Here is a 17568-nt window from a genome sequence, read left to right as displayed (position 1 = left end):
GGTAAGGGAATCAATAAGGGCACGCAGATATCACTCGGGGAGGGGGCGTCAAATAGATATAATTTTCTGAAAACTAGAAAATTTTCTTGGGAGTATGTAATAAACAATGCAGTGGATCTTTTAAAAAAGATTCACCCGGTATTACTACTGAAGCTACAAGTCGGCTTTGTGTATATCGACTTCACAAAAAACTACCACTTTGAAGTTGCTCACTACCCTCATGAGATCTTGAATATCATTTTTTTTAAACAATGTTTATTTTCCCATGGGATGATTTGAATCACATTAAATTATTTCTATTTTGGGAATGTTTTAAAGTCAATAAAATGTTTTGAATTCACTGTCATGTGATCTGACCAAACTGCACCATTGGGCTGCCAAAAGTCTTGATGGGATCGAAACACAACTTTTGATTCTTTGAAATGATAAAAAAAATTATTATTTACAACTTTGAAATGTTTGAAACTATTAGTGAATAACTGGATTACTTTGCTCAATGAATGGTACAACCCAGCGAAAGATTTGTTTTACTAAATGTTTACATGTTTCGTCATACCTGAAACTCAATTCATTAAGGAGGAGGAGGCGTTAATCATTAAGACAACTAGAGTAGCAATGTATAAAAAAAGCAATGTACAAAATGCAAACTAAACATGTACTTTTTCAAAACTTTGCATTAAGATGCTTTATGGACAAAACAGTTATCTGGCGCAAGCGACGACTCCCACGCTTTAAGAATCTTTGGGGAGGGGATTCAACACCGATTAGAAATGACTTGTTGCCCATCCATTTGTTTTACTGATCAGCGCCATCCATCTAATGAAAACTTTTTGTAAAGCTTTGTGTACTTTACCAATGAAAAAATAGAAGTTTTTAGGATAAATGGCTATAAGCAAATGCCATCAAAAAATCTGTGAAAATAAACTTCCTACAAAAAAGCCAAAAGGTTTTTTAGCGAAAATTATTTCCAGCTAAAATAAACAATTAAATGTCACAATGCAATGTCTAAAAGTAGAGCTTGAAAACGAGCAGCCTCTCAGCCGAGATAGCTCCACTGTTGGCAACACATATTTCAATTAAAGAATTGAAGGCATCACAAAATGAGCAAATCATTGAGGGCCACCTGTTATATCTTTATAATATCAAATCACAGTCAGACTTGTGGTTTTTATGAAGAAATCAAAAATATCACTTTTTACCAAAAATGATAAAAATACTCATCTAAATTAGAAATTTGAAGATATCATAAAATTAACAAATCTGAGAGATATTGCAGTTGTGCCTATTATTGAGATCACATTACCATATACATGTATAGTCATCTGAAACATTCATATCATATTGTTCTCAACCAAAAAACTAATGGAGCATCTGTGTATCAACATTCATTGAAATTCGTTGCATGGTTCTTGAGGAAAAAAAATTATAAGGCTTAAAAATGACTAATCAATGTGCAAAATAGGTAATTAATACCCACTGGACTTCAACCAAAAACTTAACCAAGGCATATTGCGGTATGCAAATGAGGTAATTATTATTTTAAAAAACCCAAAACCTTGGATTGTACCAAGACTCCTTGAGTACATGAGATATTGATGAAAACTGACTAATTATTATGCAAATCAGGTGATTAACATTCACAAATTTTAATTTAAAACTAATGTATTTGAATTGTCCTAGAGCATCCATGTACCAAGTTTCATTGAAATGTGATATCAGTGGAAAAGCAAAAAAATTGACTAATCATTATGCAAATTACCGTAGGTGATTAATATGCACAGACTTTTACCTAAACCTAATTAGGTCTCTGCATATCCTCGAGCATGTTTCATTGAAATGTAATAATTAGTACTAAAATATCAGCAGGTAAAGCCAACAATTTACTAATTATGCAAATTCGGTAATTAATATGCATAAATATCAACCCAAAATTTATCAAGTATGTGTATTGTGTTATGACATAATTGACTAATCATTGTACACAAGTTAATTACCTAATTTTTTACCCAAAACTACATCTATGTACTAAGTCAACAAATTCTAATGAGTAAAAATTAGCTAATTATCATGCAAATTAATTAGGTAATTAATGAGCATGGTTTAAACCAAAACCTAATCAAAACTGTGCATTAGCCCACAGCATCTATGCATCAAGTTTCATCAAAAAACAACATATAATTTTTGAGATGTCAGTGGAACAGACAGACACCCCACACACTTGGGTGGATCTGGACCCCCTCCGTTTTCCAAAGTTAAGTCTTTTGTCTTTAAAGTGCCTCTAACACATGATCAACACAAATAAGAGCTTCATTTCCTGCAGTATATACACTTTCTATTAGTCTTCTATTGAAATTATATTTGGCACCCCCCCCCCCCCCCCATCAACCAACCAACCAACCATCATTTTCACGAACCTGGCAGTCACATGATTTGTATTTGATTCTGCCATTTAAAATAGCTCAACTATTCTATTCTATTGTCTATTCATAGAGTAGTTTTCATCAACTTGGCCAAGAATAAGTGTCATACCTTTTAAATAGTAATTCTCCCTGATCGCAATGTTGTTGTCAATTCAGTTTGACTGTCTCCATCCTCATCAGTACAACTACTGCTACTACTGCTGTCGTGGCTGTGTCCTCCTCCCTGAATCACTGCAGTTTGCTTCTTTTTATGTGAATATTGATATGATCTTTTCCAGGATTGTCCTGCAACTCTCCCAGACATTAATCTTGTCAACTCAACATGATTGTCTAAATCCTCATTCTTATCATTACTTTCTTTTGATGATTCACTGCCCACCTCTCTCAGCACCAAATAGTCTTCATTGTCTGATTCACTGTTGTGATTCTGTGATCGTTAAATTGCTACAGTTTGAGTTTTTTTGTGTGTCTTTATATGCACATCACATGCAATTGTCTTAATCTTATCTTTTTTACCCTGTTTAAGTTTATGTTCTAAATATTTGTTTGAATTGGACATAAACCAGATAGTGTTATTAGTACTAATAAAATTGCCAAAAAGAAGCTGTTGCCCAGGAAACACATCAATGGTCTAATTTACTTGCCAATGCATTTGAGGACCCTGATAATGCTGATTGCAATTTTACAAGCCCGTCAGAAAAAGAAACGTGCATTAACTTTAGATTCTGAGACTGAAGAGTCTAAATGATATTGGTACAAACATAGTCTCCTGTAATACTATTATTCATTATTTTATATGCCCACATTTCTTCTGTTGCTACCTTTAATACATATTTACAAAGAACGGTTTCATATACGGTACATATAAAATACATGTACCTTTTTTTGGAGTTTTTTCCACCATAAAAATTTACAATCAAATCACACTGTTTTTTGGTCAAACTACATGTACACTTTACTGTTGTTCTATTTATTATACTAGTACATTTACGAGTATGTTTTTTTTTTAGTAAAAAAGTGAATAAAACATGACAAATAATGTTAAATGTTGTGTTTTAAAAATTCATGACCCCCTGACAGCTAAAAAAAAGCCTCCCCGAGCCACCCATATTTTTTCATGAACCCCCCAGGCCTTAAATTCTGCTCACACCCTTAACCTCTCTCTGAAGATTTTATGTGTTAGTAGTCCCCGTTCAGATGCAGTCTGAAAACAGGGACTTATTTTTTGACCTTTGTGATTTTGTTTAAACTTGGTACATACGTTGAACAAAATTTTTCAGATCAGATTTAAAATGGCCGACTGGTGGCAATTTTGTTTTAGTGAATGCAGTTCTAGCGCTATATATCTGCCATGCTTTGACTGATTATGTTCAAATTTTATATATTCATTATATATCGGGACATAGATATGTTGGTTTGACTGTCTGATTCAAAATGGCAGCCATTCTTGTGCTAAAAAATCATCAAAAATCAAGCATTTCTGGCATTCCAGAACTGGATCTTCGAGTTCATGGATGGATTTTGTTCAAACTTGGTACATACGTTAGACATGGGACCTTGATGCACGTCATTTTATTTTTCAGATCCCATTCAAAATGAATGCAGTTCTCGTGCCATACATGCATCTCTGCCTTGCTTTGACTAATGTTAAAATTGTATAAGTTTTACATCACGTTACAGATATATTCAAAATGGTGGCCAATTTGTTTTGTTCCAAAGCAATATTTCGCAATATGGACAAGTACTCGTTTGATGATCAGATACAAGATGTCAATCATTTTAATATTTAATGTAAATTTATAATAATCGAGCATTATCTTCTGGGTCCATACTTCTGACATGTTTATGTTCCAACTATATTACATATATTTCTCATAATAGAGTGTGTGTTAAACATCACAATTTTGCTGCATTTTCCATTGCTTGACAGATTTCAGCAAAATGATGACCACTTTATCCTTAGTTTTCACATCGCATTTCACGACATTATTCTTGTGAAGGGCCACTAATAGTCCATGCAATTGAGTTATTCTTGTGAAGGGCCACTAATAGTCCATGCAATTGAGTTATTCTTGTGAAGGGGCCACTAATAGTCCACGCAATTGAGTTATTCTTGTGAAGGGCCACTAATAGTCCATGCAATTGAGTTATTCTTGTGAAGGACCACTAATAGTCCATGCAATTGAGTTATTCTTGTGAAGGGCCGCTAATAGTCCATGCAATTGAGTTATTCTTGTGAAGGGCCACTAATAGTCCATGCAATTGAGTTATTCTTGTGAAGGGCCGCTAATAGTCCATGCAATTGAGTTATTCTTGTGAAGGGCCGCTAATAGTCCATGCAATTGAGTTATTCTTGTGAAGGGCCACTAATAGTCCATGCAATTGAGTTATTCTTGTGAAGGGCCACTAATAGTCCATGCAATTGAGTTATTCTTGTGAAGGGCCACTAATAGTCCATGCAATTGAGTTATTCTTGTGAAGGGCCACTAATAGTCCATGCAATTGAGTTATTCTTGTGAAGGGCCACTAATAGTCCATGCAATTGAGTTATTCTTGTGAAGGGCCACTAATAGTCCATGCAATTGAGTTATTCTTGTGAAGGGCCACTAATAGTCCATGCAATTGAGTTATTCTTGTGAAGGGCCACTAATAGTCCATGCAATTGAGTTATTCTTGTGAAGGGCCACTAATAGTCCATGCAATTGAGTTATTCTTGTGAAGGGGCCACTAATAGTCCATGCAATTGAGTTATTCTTGTGAAGGGCCACTAATAGTCCATGCAATTGAGTTATTCTTGTGAAGGGCCACTAATAGTCCATGCAATTGAGTTATTCTTGTGAAGGGCCACTAATAGTCCATGCAATTGAGTTATTCTTGTGAAGGGCCACTAATAGTCCATGCAATTGAGTTATTCTTGTGAAGGGCCACTAATAGTCCATGCAATTGAGTTATTCTTGTGAAGGGCCGCTAATAGTCCATGCAATTGAGTTATTCTTGTGAAGGGCCACTAATAGTCCATGCAATTGAGTTATTCTTGTGAAGGGCCACTAATAGTCCATGCAATTGAGTTATTCTTGTGAAGGGCTACTAATAGTCCATGCAATTGAGTTATTCTTGTGAAGGGCCACTAATAGTCCATGCAATTGAGTTATTCTTGTGAAGGGCTACTAATAGTCCATGCAATTGAGTTATTCTTGTGAAGGGCCACTAATAGTCCATGCAATTGAGTTATTCTTGTGAAGGGCCACTAATAGTCCATGCAATTGAGTTATTCTTGTGAAGGGCCGCTAATAGTCCATGCAATTGAGTTATTCTTGTGAAGGGCCACTAATCGTCCATGCTCATCTTTGTAGTTGTATTTAAAAAAAAAAAAATGTTCAAAATCACAGCCATTGCTTATTATATACCTATAAGAATACTCACTGTGCCCACCATGACATTTTTTACGCTGGCTGATTAAAACCACTTAACATATCCTTGTATAATACAAGATGTATGCAAGCTAGTCAAATTAACTTTTCAATTGCCAGGATAAAAGTCATTAAAACAACACAAACAGTGTCTTTTTTTATTTTTATTTACATATATCAACTATTACAACTGCTTATAAAATATTTACATACAGAGAGTGCATATGGGTTTTCAACCCAGAAGTACAAAACAATTCATTCTTTTGTAATTTTCACATTAAAAGTTAATAACCAAAATAAATATTTTTATAGCACCAATTTCATTTATAGCTGGCCAAATTGAAATGACATACAGCCTGGTATGAGCAGACTTTCAGTAATATAACCCATGCACACACTCATAACACTTACTCTTGACAACATACACTACCGGGTAATTATTCACAAAAAATAAAACCCTGTCAGTAAAAATTCTTGTTGGTTTTTTTCAATGTACACACACACAAAATTGATGCATACCCAAGTCTACTTCACATAGCTTGATTATTTTGTACAGTTTAACATAAAACTGAAAACTGCATATGGCTGAAGCTGAATAATATCAGGATGTACAATAAATGTGTTATATTTTGAAATGAAGTTTCACCAGCAGGGGTCTGTGAAAACACTTAGAGCATCAAAAACTACAAGAAATACACAAGGATACAAAAAAAACGCCTAAACTTGGATTGCATGACAATAACTTATGACCTGAACATCAAATACCAAAAATTAAGTTATTAGCAAAAAACATGGTCAGATTTCATCTGAAACGGGTTTTCAAAATCTAATGAATTTATTCATGCTGATAGTGAAGAATAAGCTGCAATCTTTACATCAACACTTTTGTGATCAACCAATCAGAAATCTTAATGAAGTGCTGCCTGAATGCGATTTGAATTGTCATTGTTCATAGCTGAGGTATTTTAACTGAAATTTAATTTGGATTTATTTAATTTTTATAGTTTTGCAAACTTTTATGTTTCATGGGACAAATATTACAAATGAATTAACAGTGGAGTTTTGTGGTCTTGAAAAATGAAGTTTTCTTGATAAAAATAAATAAACACCACAATAATAATCACAAAAATGAGTAATCAATGCTTAAAATAATGTAAAAGATTTTATTTTGGAGAAGAATTTTCAATTTAACAAAAGTTTAATAATTGAGTTGCAGATAACAGAGAAAGAAGACTAATTTAAAAATTCTAGTTGTCAATTTTAAAAGGAAATACTTAACATACAGGAAAATAGTGAACCAAATGACAGTTCAGGATATATATTTGTACTGTGAAGGAATTTACGTCCGTGTCCAGGAAATTTGTGCACATTTTTAAGTCAATCTGAATTAATCCAAATTTATAATTTAAGAGTAGTTTTACACTTTCCATTTATGTTGTAGTTAATTCGCATTCAAATATGGACCAAGGACACTGCTAAATTAGAGAAATATTCTGTTACAGATATTTCCCTACACCAGCAAATCAACGATGACTATTATTAAGGTATACCGCCCTCAGTGTCCAATAAGGTATAAAGCTACAGATAGAACAATTTTTTACATTCAGCAATTAGGATTAAATAATCTATATTGGAAGAATGAAAGCAAAAACATTTAAAAAAGGATTTACAATGTATGTTTTGATAAAAGAATTGAAACCGAGTCAAGGGTCATATACTATTTAAACAATTTGCTGCAGCTTGTTGTTTTCAATGCAACGTATGTAACACATGTAACGATACAAGCATGCATGGCACATTGATCACACTTCACAGAAACAAATGTGTCACAAAATGGTGACAAATAATTCCAGTTCTTATTAGACACACAGATATGCATATATTCTTCATACAATGTATCAGTAAACAATGTGTTTACAGATAGTCAAAGTTAGCCAATACGATTGGAATAAAACTGTCAGTAGACAATGTGTTTACAGATAGTCAAAGTTAGTCAATACGATTGGAATAAAACTGTCAGTAGACAATGTGTTTACAGATAGTCAAAGTTAGCCAATACGATTGGAATAAAACTGTCAGTAGACAATGTGTTTACAGATAGTCAAAGTTAGCCAATACGATTGTAATAAAACTGTCAGTAGACAATGTGTTTACAGATAGTCAAAGTTAGCCAATACGATTGTAATAAAAATGTCAGTAGACAATGTGTTTACAGATAGTCAAAGTTAGTCAATACGATTGGAATAAAACAGTCAGTAGACAATGTGTTTACAGATAGTCAAAGTTAGCCAATACGATTGGAATAAAACTGTCAGTAGACAATGTGTTTACAGATAGTCAAAGTTAGTCAATACGATTGTAATAAAACTGTTAGTAGACAATATGTTTACAGATAGTCAAAGTTAGCCAATACGATTGGAATAAAACAGTCAGTAGACAATGTGTTTACAGATAGTCAAAGTTAGTCAATACGATTGGAATAAAACTGTTAGTAGACAATATGTTTACAGATAGTCAAAGTTAGCCAATACGATTGGAATAAAACTGTCAGTAGACAATGTGTTTACAGATAGTCAAAGTTAGTCAATACGATTGGAATAAAACAGTCAGTAGACAATGTGTTTACAGATAGTCAAAGTTAGCCAATACGATTGGAATAAAACTGTCAGTAGACAATGTGTTTACAGATAGTCAAAGTTAGTCAATACGATTGGAATAAAACTGTTAGTAAACAATGTGTTTACAGATAGTCAAAGTTAGCCAATACGATTGGAATAAAACTGTTAGTAAACAATGTGTTTACAGATAGTCAAAGTTAGCCAATACGATTGGAATAAAACTGTCAGTAAACAATGTGTTTACAGATAGTCAAAGTTAGCCAATACGATTGGAATAAAACTGTCAGTAGACAATGTGTTTACAGATAGTCAAAGTTAGCCAATACGATTGGAATAAAACTGTCAGTAAACAATGTGTTTACAGATAGTCAAAGTTAGCCAATACGATTGAAATAAAACTGTCAGTAGACAATGTGTTTACAGATAGTCAAAGTTAGCCAATACGATTGGAATAAAACTGTCAGTAGACAATGTGTTTACAGATAGTCAAAGTTAGCCAATACGATTGAAATAAAACTGTCAGTAGACAATGTGTTTACAGATAGTCAAAGTTAGCCAATACGATTGGAATAAAACTGTCAGTAGACAATGTGTTTACAGATAGTCAAAGTTAGCCAATACGATTGCAATAAAACTGTCAGTAGACAATGTGTTAACTTTGACAACACATGTTTGTGAATAAAATCAGTGTCTTCCCTTCTGATGGCGTGCTCTCGTCTTCTTCATCCTTTGTAGTTTTGATAATGAAGTACTGCCACTGGCTGTTGGTCCTGGTGTACCAAATGAGGCAGCAGGCACTGCACTGGATCCAGTACCTATGATAAAACAATATGCATAATCAAGTACTCTTTTGACTAAACTGATAAAGCAACTTGATAAAAAGTTTTCAAAAGTTATGACATATCCTGCAGTCTCCTTTCAATATGAATGATTCACTTGTTTTAATTGAGGGAAAACAAATTTAATCAAAGCTTAGAAAGAGCTTCCATGCACTGAGAGTATTAAAAGCATATTTAAATATGTTTAAAAAGTTTGTATTGAAAAAAGCAGTGTTATTCATGAGGGGTTTTAACGAGGTGTCGCATCATTATCAGAAATTTTCGTCCTGTTTAAATAGTCAGCATCTGTTAAATTTCCTAGGTGAATTGTTTCCAATATTGACCATCACACATTTTGTTTCTAAGTATGACTTCACACATGTAACAGGATTTGCGTAACTGGTTCATTGTTGTAAGGTGTAACTGTGAAAATGCACTGTAGCAGATGATAATACCACCAAACAAAATAGTTGGAAGATTTTGAACACAATTACAAATTAACATTGGGCCAAAAAATGCATTTTCCATATTTTCATGGTCAACATGACCTCAAATTTATATACTTAGAACTGTAAGCAGCAACAATGTCACCACCTAGTGTAAACAAACGTAGCCATTGATATAATTGGTAAACAACCAATTTAGCCAATGTACTATCACCGAGATTGCTGATCACCAAGAAGTCACACAAATGCTTGGAGAAATACATAAATGGTTTTATTTTGACAAATGCCACTGTTTACCTTGATGAAAAAGCCATGCTTTCAACTCAACAGAAGTGGAGAAAATAAATTTGTGTTCTTATTTGGAACAAATATTCTGATTGGTTGTTTTTCATGTCAATGCATGGCTTTATCAAATCAAATCCATTGTTACATAGTATCACACTGCCTTCACAATACCCTTTTTTGTGGCTCTGAGAGAACTCTATAACATACCGGCTGAGAAATTGAAAGGAGCACTTGCAGTTGTTTGTCCAAATTTTCCTGCAACAAAACTTGGTACTGGCAATGATGAGGTCTGAGTTTGTCCAAACTGAAAAGTGGTACCACTTCCTACACCTTGGCCTGGATTTTGTCCTGCAGAATAGAAAATCTCAAATTAGGAATTACGTACAGCACATCAAACAGCACATCAGGTAACATTACTACATTAAGAATTATCAGTAATTTGGTGTAATCTTGTTTATGGAAATTAAAAGGGTTTATGTCAAATATAAATGGACTCTCACCTGTGGCAGCACTGGCTGTAAAGTTGAACCCTGTGGAATTTTGTGCTGCTTGTTGTTGTTGTGCTCCAAAATTGAAACCTGCTGATGGTTGCTGAGCTTGTCCTCCAAAGCCCGTTGATCCAGCACCAAAAACGCCACCTCCACCTACAGTGGCTCCAGTTGCAAATCCTGACTGTACACCACTTTGAAATGTTGAAGCAGGGGCTGTACCTCCAAATGCACTTAATGTTGCAGTAGATGTGGTTGGTGCACTGCTGGAAGGTCCACCAAATCCTACAGGAGGTGTAGAAGATCGTACACCAAATCCAGAGACTCCAAGAGTAGTACCAAAACCTAGTGTTCCACTTGCTGGAGCTGCTCCCATCCCAGTACTAGCTGCTGTAGTTGCACCCCCAAAACCTGAGGTTGCCATGCTAGGAGTACTAAAACCTGATGGTACTGCTGTAGAAGAAGTCAGACCAAAGCCACCAGTAGAATTTGTTCCAAAGCCTGTCACCATGGAACCTGTTGGCAGTCCAAATACTTGAGTACTAGCAATCGCTGATGAAGCACTGGTAGTAGGAGTTGCCCCAAACCCTGTGACAGGTGCAGCAGAAGGGATCCCAAATCCAGGCATAGTTGCTGTTTTTGTAGCAGCTGCTCCAAACCCAGGCATTGTCCCTGTTGATGGCGCTGTGATCACACCAATGGAAGCTGCTCCAAACCCAGGCCTTGTCCCTGTTGATGATGCTGTATTTGCATCAATGGAAGCAGCTCCAAAGGCAGGCATTGTGCCCATTAAGGATGATTGACCTGCATTATTCCCAAATCCTGGCATAGTTACAGTAGAAGCAGTTGGTCCTATAGCTGTAGATATTACTCCAAACCCAGGCATGGTTCCTGTTAAAGACACTGATGTCCCAAATCCTGCTGCAGTGGTTGTTGCTGTTGCCCCAAAACTACCCAAACCAGTAGCAACTGTTCCAGTTGAAGAAGCAAGACCAGACAAGCCACCAAAAGCAAAGGTCTCTGTCGTAGCAGAAGCTGAAGAGCTAGGGGCAATAATGCCACTTTGGGAGGAAGCAGGTTGTGTTCCAAATACACTCTGTGTAGTTGTGCTTAAACCTCCAGGTACTGTGGCCGTGGAAACACCAGAGCTGGAAAGGGAGGAAGCAGCATTTGTGGAAGCAGTAGTAAATGCAGATATACCAGACCCAGCAGATGCTAAGGGGAAATTGAACTGGCTAGACGGAGCAGATACATTAGTGGCTGCACCCAATCCAAAGCCTCCAATGCCAGGAGCAGTTGTAGAACTGTAAGAGACAGTTTGGGGTTTAACCTCAGTTTTAACTGATGCAGCTGGTTGCTGGAAATTGAAGCCTCCTGCAGCACTAGAATGGTCAGTGGATACAGCCGACTTGAAGTTGAATGTTGGACCAGTTGACTGCAATGTGATAGGTGTAGTTGTTGGAAAAACTGCAGAAAACTTAGTAGATGCAGTTGTTGATGTTACACCTTGAGTTGTAAATGTAGGCAAAGATGCTGTTTTTGCTGCTGTTGCTGCTGCTGCTGCTACTACTGCTGCTGTTGTTGTTGTTGCTGTGACTGCTACTGGTGTTGCTGATGCTACAAGAGATTTTCCAGATGAAGTGGAGCTAAAATTACTAATTCCCCCCAATACAGATGGAGAAGCTGTAGTTGTGGGAGCTGACTGCTGTGACATCTGAAAACCAGCTGATCCAGACACAAGGTGACTTGCTAATCCAGCAGTCTTAGCTGGATATCCTGGTATGACAGCAGCTTGCAAGGTGTTAGACTGTTGAATAGTTGATGTAGTAGTACCCAAATTCAAAACTGAAGATCCATTGGTTGATTGAGTTGGCATTCCACTAAGCATAGCTGCACTACCCGCAGTAAACTGCAGAGCTGGTGTTGCATCAGTTTTAATTCCTGAGAATGTTGAGGGCACTTTTATAGATGCAATAATACTTGCTGTAGTGTTGGGTGCAGTACTTGTTTTGTTGGACAATGTTGATATTTCAGTCTCTGCAAGTCCAGTGCCAGGAGTGTCTTCCTTCAACAAAGCAGCAAGTGTGCTAGTTTTCAATGATTGGTCTTGACTTGCTTCACAAGTCTTCTTTGATGAAAGAAGAGGATTAGCACTCTGAGTTGTCGTTATCACTGTGGCTGGTATGGATGTTGCAGCTATTGATACGGCTAACTGAAGTCCTGTTGCAGTACTTTTTAAAGAACTAATGCTAGATTGGGTGGCTAAACATTCTTTTGTTGTATCTGCAGACAAAAATAAACAAAATACAATAAAAATCAAAAGAGCTGCATGAATGAATGGTTCATGACCGATTTATTTATGGCTATAATTGATAAGAATGTTGCATCAAAACCATTTAACAGCACTTGCTAAACAAGTTCAGACATATCTGCTGTTGATGTTAAGTGTTAAAACACATTTTGTCAATGTCATACATTTGTACTAGCTTCAGTTCAATGAGTACATTGACATTGAATGTCATGAAGCAAATATGACACCGGTTTGTACATTGTTTCGTCTTCATCCATCCACACCAGGAACCAATACACAACTCCTGCATCTGTTATTTGCAGTAATATAAAGTTATTACTCAAACAGTACGCTGCGCGTCTGTCGATACTGCAGCTGTACTGTCTTCGTGCATACTTTGAGGTATTCTCGTAATAACATTATTATTATACATCTTGTCCTCCAAAGGATACACCATGGGAATGTCAAAATCCGAAATGTTTAGAGCAGAATCAGCAAACTTCTTTGTGTGGAGTCCGGTCAAACTCTGGTGGCAGCCATGTTTGTTTTTATCATTAGAGGACGCTTGCGTGCGTAATCATTCCATATTTGGAATTCGCATTTCCTGACATGGTAGGATTAAAATACCCTGTGAAATACCACAATACGGTGACAGATACACAATAATAATGACAGTTACAAAAAACACTATGTAGAAAACAACAATGTCACCAGTGAGTCTACACAAAACACTATGTAGAGAACAACAATGTCACCAGTGAGTCTACACAAAACACTATGTAGAGAACAACCAAGTCACCAGTGAGTCTACACAAAACACTATGTAGAGAACAACCAAGTCACCAGTGAGTTTACACAAAACACTATGTAGAGAACAACCAAGTCATCAGTGAGTCTACACAAAACACTATGTAGAGAACAACCAAGTCACCAGTGAGTCTACACAAAACACTATGTAGAGAACAACCAAGTAACCAGTGAGTCTACACAAAACACTATGTAGAGAACAGCCAAGTCATCAGTGAGTCTACACAAACACTATGTAGAGAACAACCAAGTCATCAGTGAGTCTACACAAAACACTATGTAGAGAACAACCAAGTCACCAGTGAGTCTACATAAAACACTGTGGAGAACAACCAAGTCACCAGTGAGTCTACACAAAACACTATGGAGAGAACAACCAAGTCACCAGTGAGTCTACACAAAACACTATGTAGAGAACAACCAAGTAACCAGTGAGTCTACACAAAACACTATGTAGAGAACAACCAAGTCACCAGTGAGTCTACACAAAACACTATGTAGAGAACAACCAAGTCACCAGTGAGTCTACACAAAACACTATGTAGAAAACAACCAAGTCATCAGTGAGTCTACACAAAACACTATGTAGAGAACAACCAAGTCACCAGTGAGTGTACACAAAACACTATGTAGAGAACAACCAAGTCATCAGTGAGTCTACACAAAACACTATGTAGAGAACAACCAAGTCATCAGTAAGTCTACATAAAACACTATGTAGAGAACAACCAAGTCATCAGTGAGTCTACACAAAACACTATGTAGAGAACAACCAAGTCACCAGTGAGTCTACACAAAACACTATGTAGAGAACAACCAAGTCACCAGTGAGTCTACACAAAACACTATGTAGAGAACAACCAAGTCACCAGTGAGTCTACACAAAACACTATGTAGAGAACAACCAGTTCATCAGTGAGTCTACACAAAACACTATGTAGAGAACAACCAAGTCACCAGTGAGTCTACACAAAACACTATGTAGAGAACAACCAAGTCACCAGTGAGTCTACACAAAACACTATGTAGAGAACAACCAAGTCACCAGTGAGTCTACACAAAACACTATGTAGAGAACAACCAAGTCACCAGTGAGTCTACACAAAACACTATGTAGAGAACAACCAAGTCACCAGTGAGTCTACACAAAACACTATGTAGAGAACAACCAAGTAACCAGTGAGTCTACACAAAACACTATGTAGAGAACAACCAAGTCATCAGTGAGTCTACACAAAACACTATGTAGAGAACAACCAAGTCACCAGTGAGTCTACATAAAACACTGTGGAGAACAACCAAGTCACCAGTGAGTCTACACAAAACACTATGGAGAGAACAACCAAGTCACCAGTGAGTCTACACAAAACACTATGTAGAGAACAACCAAGTAACCAGTGAGTCTACACAAAACACTATGTAGAGAACAACCAAGTCACCAGTGAGTCTACACAAAACACTATGTAGAGAACAACCAAGTCACCAGTGAGTCTACACAAAACACTATGTAGAAAACAACCAAGTCATCAGTGAGTCTACACAAAACACTATGTAGAGAACAACCAAGTCACCAGTGAGTGTACACAAAACACTATGTAGAGAACAACCAAGTCATCAGTGAGTCTACACAAAACACTATGTAGAGAACAACCAAGTCATCAGTAAGTCTACATAAAACACTATGTAGAGAACAACCAAGTCATCAGTGAGTCTACACAAAACACTATGTAGAGAACAACCAAGTCACCAGTGAGTCTACACAAAACACTATGTAGAGAACAACCAAGTCACCAGTGAGTCTACACAAAACACTATGTAGAGAACAACCAAGTCACCAGTGAGTCTACACAAAACACTATGTAGAGAACAACCAAGTCACCAGTGAGTCTACACAAAACACTATGTAGAGAACAACCAAGTCACCAGTGAGTCTACACAAAACACTATGTAGAGAACAACCAAGTCACCAGTGAGTCTACACAAAACACTATGTAGAGAACAACCAAGTCACCAGTGAGTCTACACAAAACACTATGTAGAGAACAACCAAGTCACCAGTGAGTCTACACAAAACACTATGTAGAGAACAACCAAGTAACCAGTGAGTCTACACAAAACACTATGCAGAGAACAACCAAGTCACCAGTGAGTCTACACAAAACACTAAGTAGAGAACAACCAAGTCATCAGTGAGTCTACACAAAACACTATGTAGAGAACAGCCAAGTCATCAGTGAGTCTACACAAAACACTATGTAGAGAACAACCAAGTCACCAGTGAGTCTACACAAAACACTATGTAGAGAACAACAAAGTCACCAGTGAATCTACACAAAACACTATGTAGAGAACAACCAAGTCACCAGTGAGTCTACACAAAACACTATGTAGAGAACAACCAAGTCACTAGTGAGTCTACATAAAACACTGTGGAGAACAACCAAGTCACCAGTGAGTCTACACAAAACACTATGTAGAGAACAACCAAGTCATCAGTGAGTCTACACAAAACACTATGTAGAGAACAACCAAGTCATCAGTGAGTTTACACAAAACACTATGTAGAGAACAACCAAGTCATCAGTGAGTTTACACAAAACACTATGTAGAGAACAACCAAGTCATCAGTGAGTTTACACAAAACACTATGTAGAGAACAACCAAGTAACCAGTGAGTCTACACAAAACACTATGTAGAGAACAACCAAGTCATCAGTGAGTCTACACAAAACACTATGTAGAGAACAACCAAGTCACCAGTGAGTCTACACAAAACACTATGTAGAGAACAACCAAGTCACCAGTGAGTCTACACAAAACACTATGTAGAGAACAACCAAGTCATCAGTGAGTCTACACAAAACACTATGCAGAGAACAGCCAAGTCATCAGTGAGTCTACACAAAACACTATGTAGAGAACAACCAAGTAACCAGTGAGTCTACACAAAACACTATGTAGAGAACAACCAAGTAACCAGTGAGTCTACACAAAACACTATGTAGAGAACAACCAAGTCACCAGTGAGTCTACACAAAACACTATGTAGAAAACAACCAAGTCACCAGTGAGTCTACACAAAACACTATGTAGAGAACAACCAAGTCACCAGTGAGTCTACACAAAACACTATGTAGAGAACAACCAAGTCATCAGTGAGTCTACACAAAACACTATGTAGAGAACAACCAAGTCACCAGTGAGTCTACACAAAACACTATGTAGAGAACAACCAAGTCACCAGTGAGTCTACACAAAACACTCTGTGGAGAACAACCAAGTCATCAATGAGTCTACACAAAACACTATGTAGAGAACAACCAAGTCATCAGTGAGTCTACACAAAACACTATGTAGAGAACAACCAAGTCACCAGTGAGTCTACACAAAACACTATGTAGAGAACAACCAAGTCACCAGTGAGTCTACACAAAACACTCTGTGGAGAACAACCAAGTCATCAATGAGTCTACACAAAACACTATGTAGAGAACAACCAAGTCACCAGTGAGTCTACACAAAACACTATGTAGAGAACAACCAAGTCATCAGTGAGTCTACACAAAACACTATGTAGAGAACAACCAAGTCACCAGTGAGTCTACACAAAACACTATGTAGAGAACAACCAAGTCACCAGTGAGTCTACACAAAACACTATGTAGAGAACAACCAAGTCACCAGTGAGTCTACACAAAACACTATGTAGAGAACAACCAAGTCATCAGTGAGTCTACACAAAACACTATGTAGAGAACAACCAAGTCACCAGTGAGTCTACACAAAACACTATGTAGAGAACAACCAAGTTACCAGTGAGTCTACACAAAACACTATGTAGAGAACAACCAAGTCATCAGTGAGTCTACACAAAACACTATGTAGAGAACAACCAAGTCACCAGTGAGTCTACACAAAACACTATGTAGAGAACAACCAAGTCACCAGTGAGTCTACACAAAACACTATGTAGAGAACAACCAAGT

General features: G+C 36.8%; 1 protein-coding gene across 2 annotated transcripts in view; it reads right to left on the bottom strand.

Moving 5' to 3' along the window:
* Positions 1-5981: 5981 nt before the first annotated feature.
* The window catches only part of LOC102801291 (uncharacterized), a 70157-nt gene continuing 58570 nt past the window's right edge, over positions 5982-17568 (bottom strand). For both annotated transcript variants that reach the window (XM_085490763.1, XM_085490762.1), the window contains 3 exons: positions 10498-12768; positions 10205-10345; positions 5982-9263 (listed from right to left, as the gene is read on the bottom strand). In XM_085490763.1, the coding sequence (XP_085346889.1) occupies positions 9133-9263; positions 10205-10345; positions 10498-12768 (2543 nt within the window). In that variant the 3' untranslated portion in view covers positions 5982-9132. The remainder of the gene's footprint in view (positions 9264-10204; positions 10346-10497; positions 12769-17568) is intronic.

The sequence above is a fragment of the Saccoglossus kowalevskii genome, chromosome 15, assembly GCF_978046115.1.
Source record: "Saccoglossus kowalevskii chromosome 15, keSacKowa6.1, whole genome shotgun sequence".
In the NCBI taxonomy this organism is placed as follows: Eukaryota; Metazoa; Hemichordata; class Enteropneusta; family Harrimaniidae; genus Saccoglossus; species Saccoglossus kowalevskii.
This window is presented reverse-complemented; position numbering and strand designations above follow the sequence as displayed.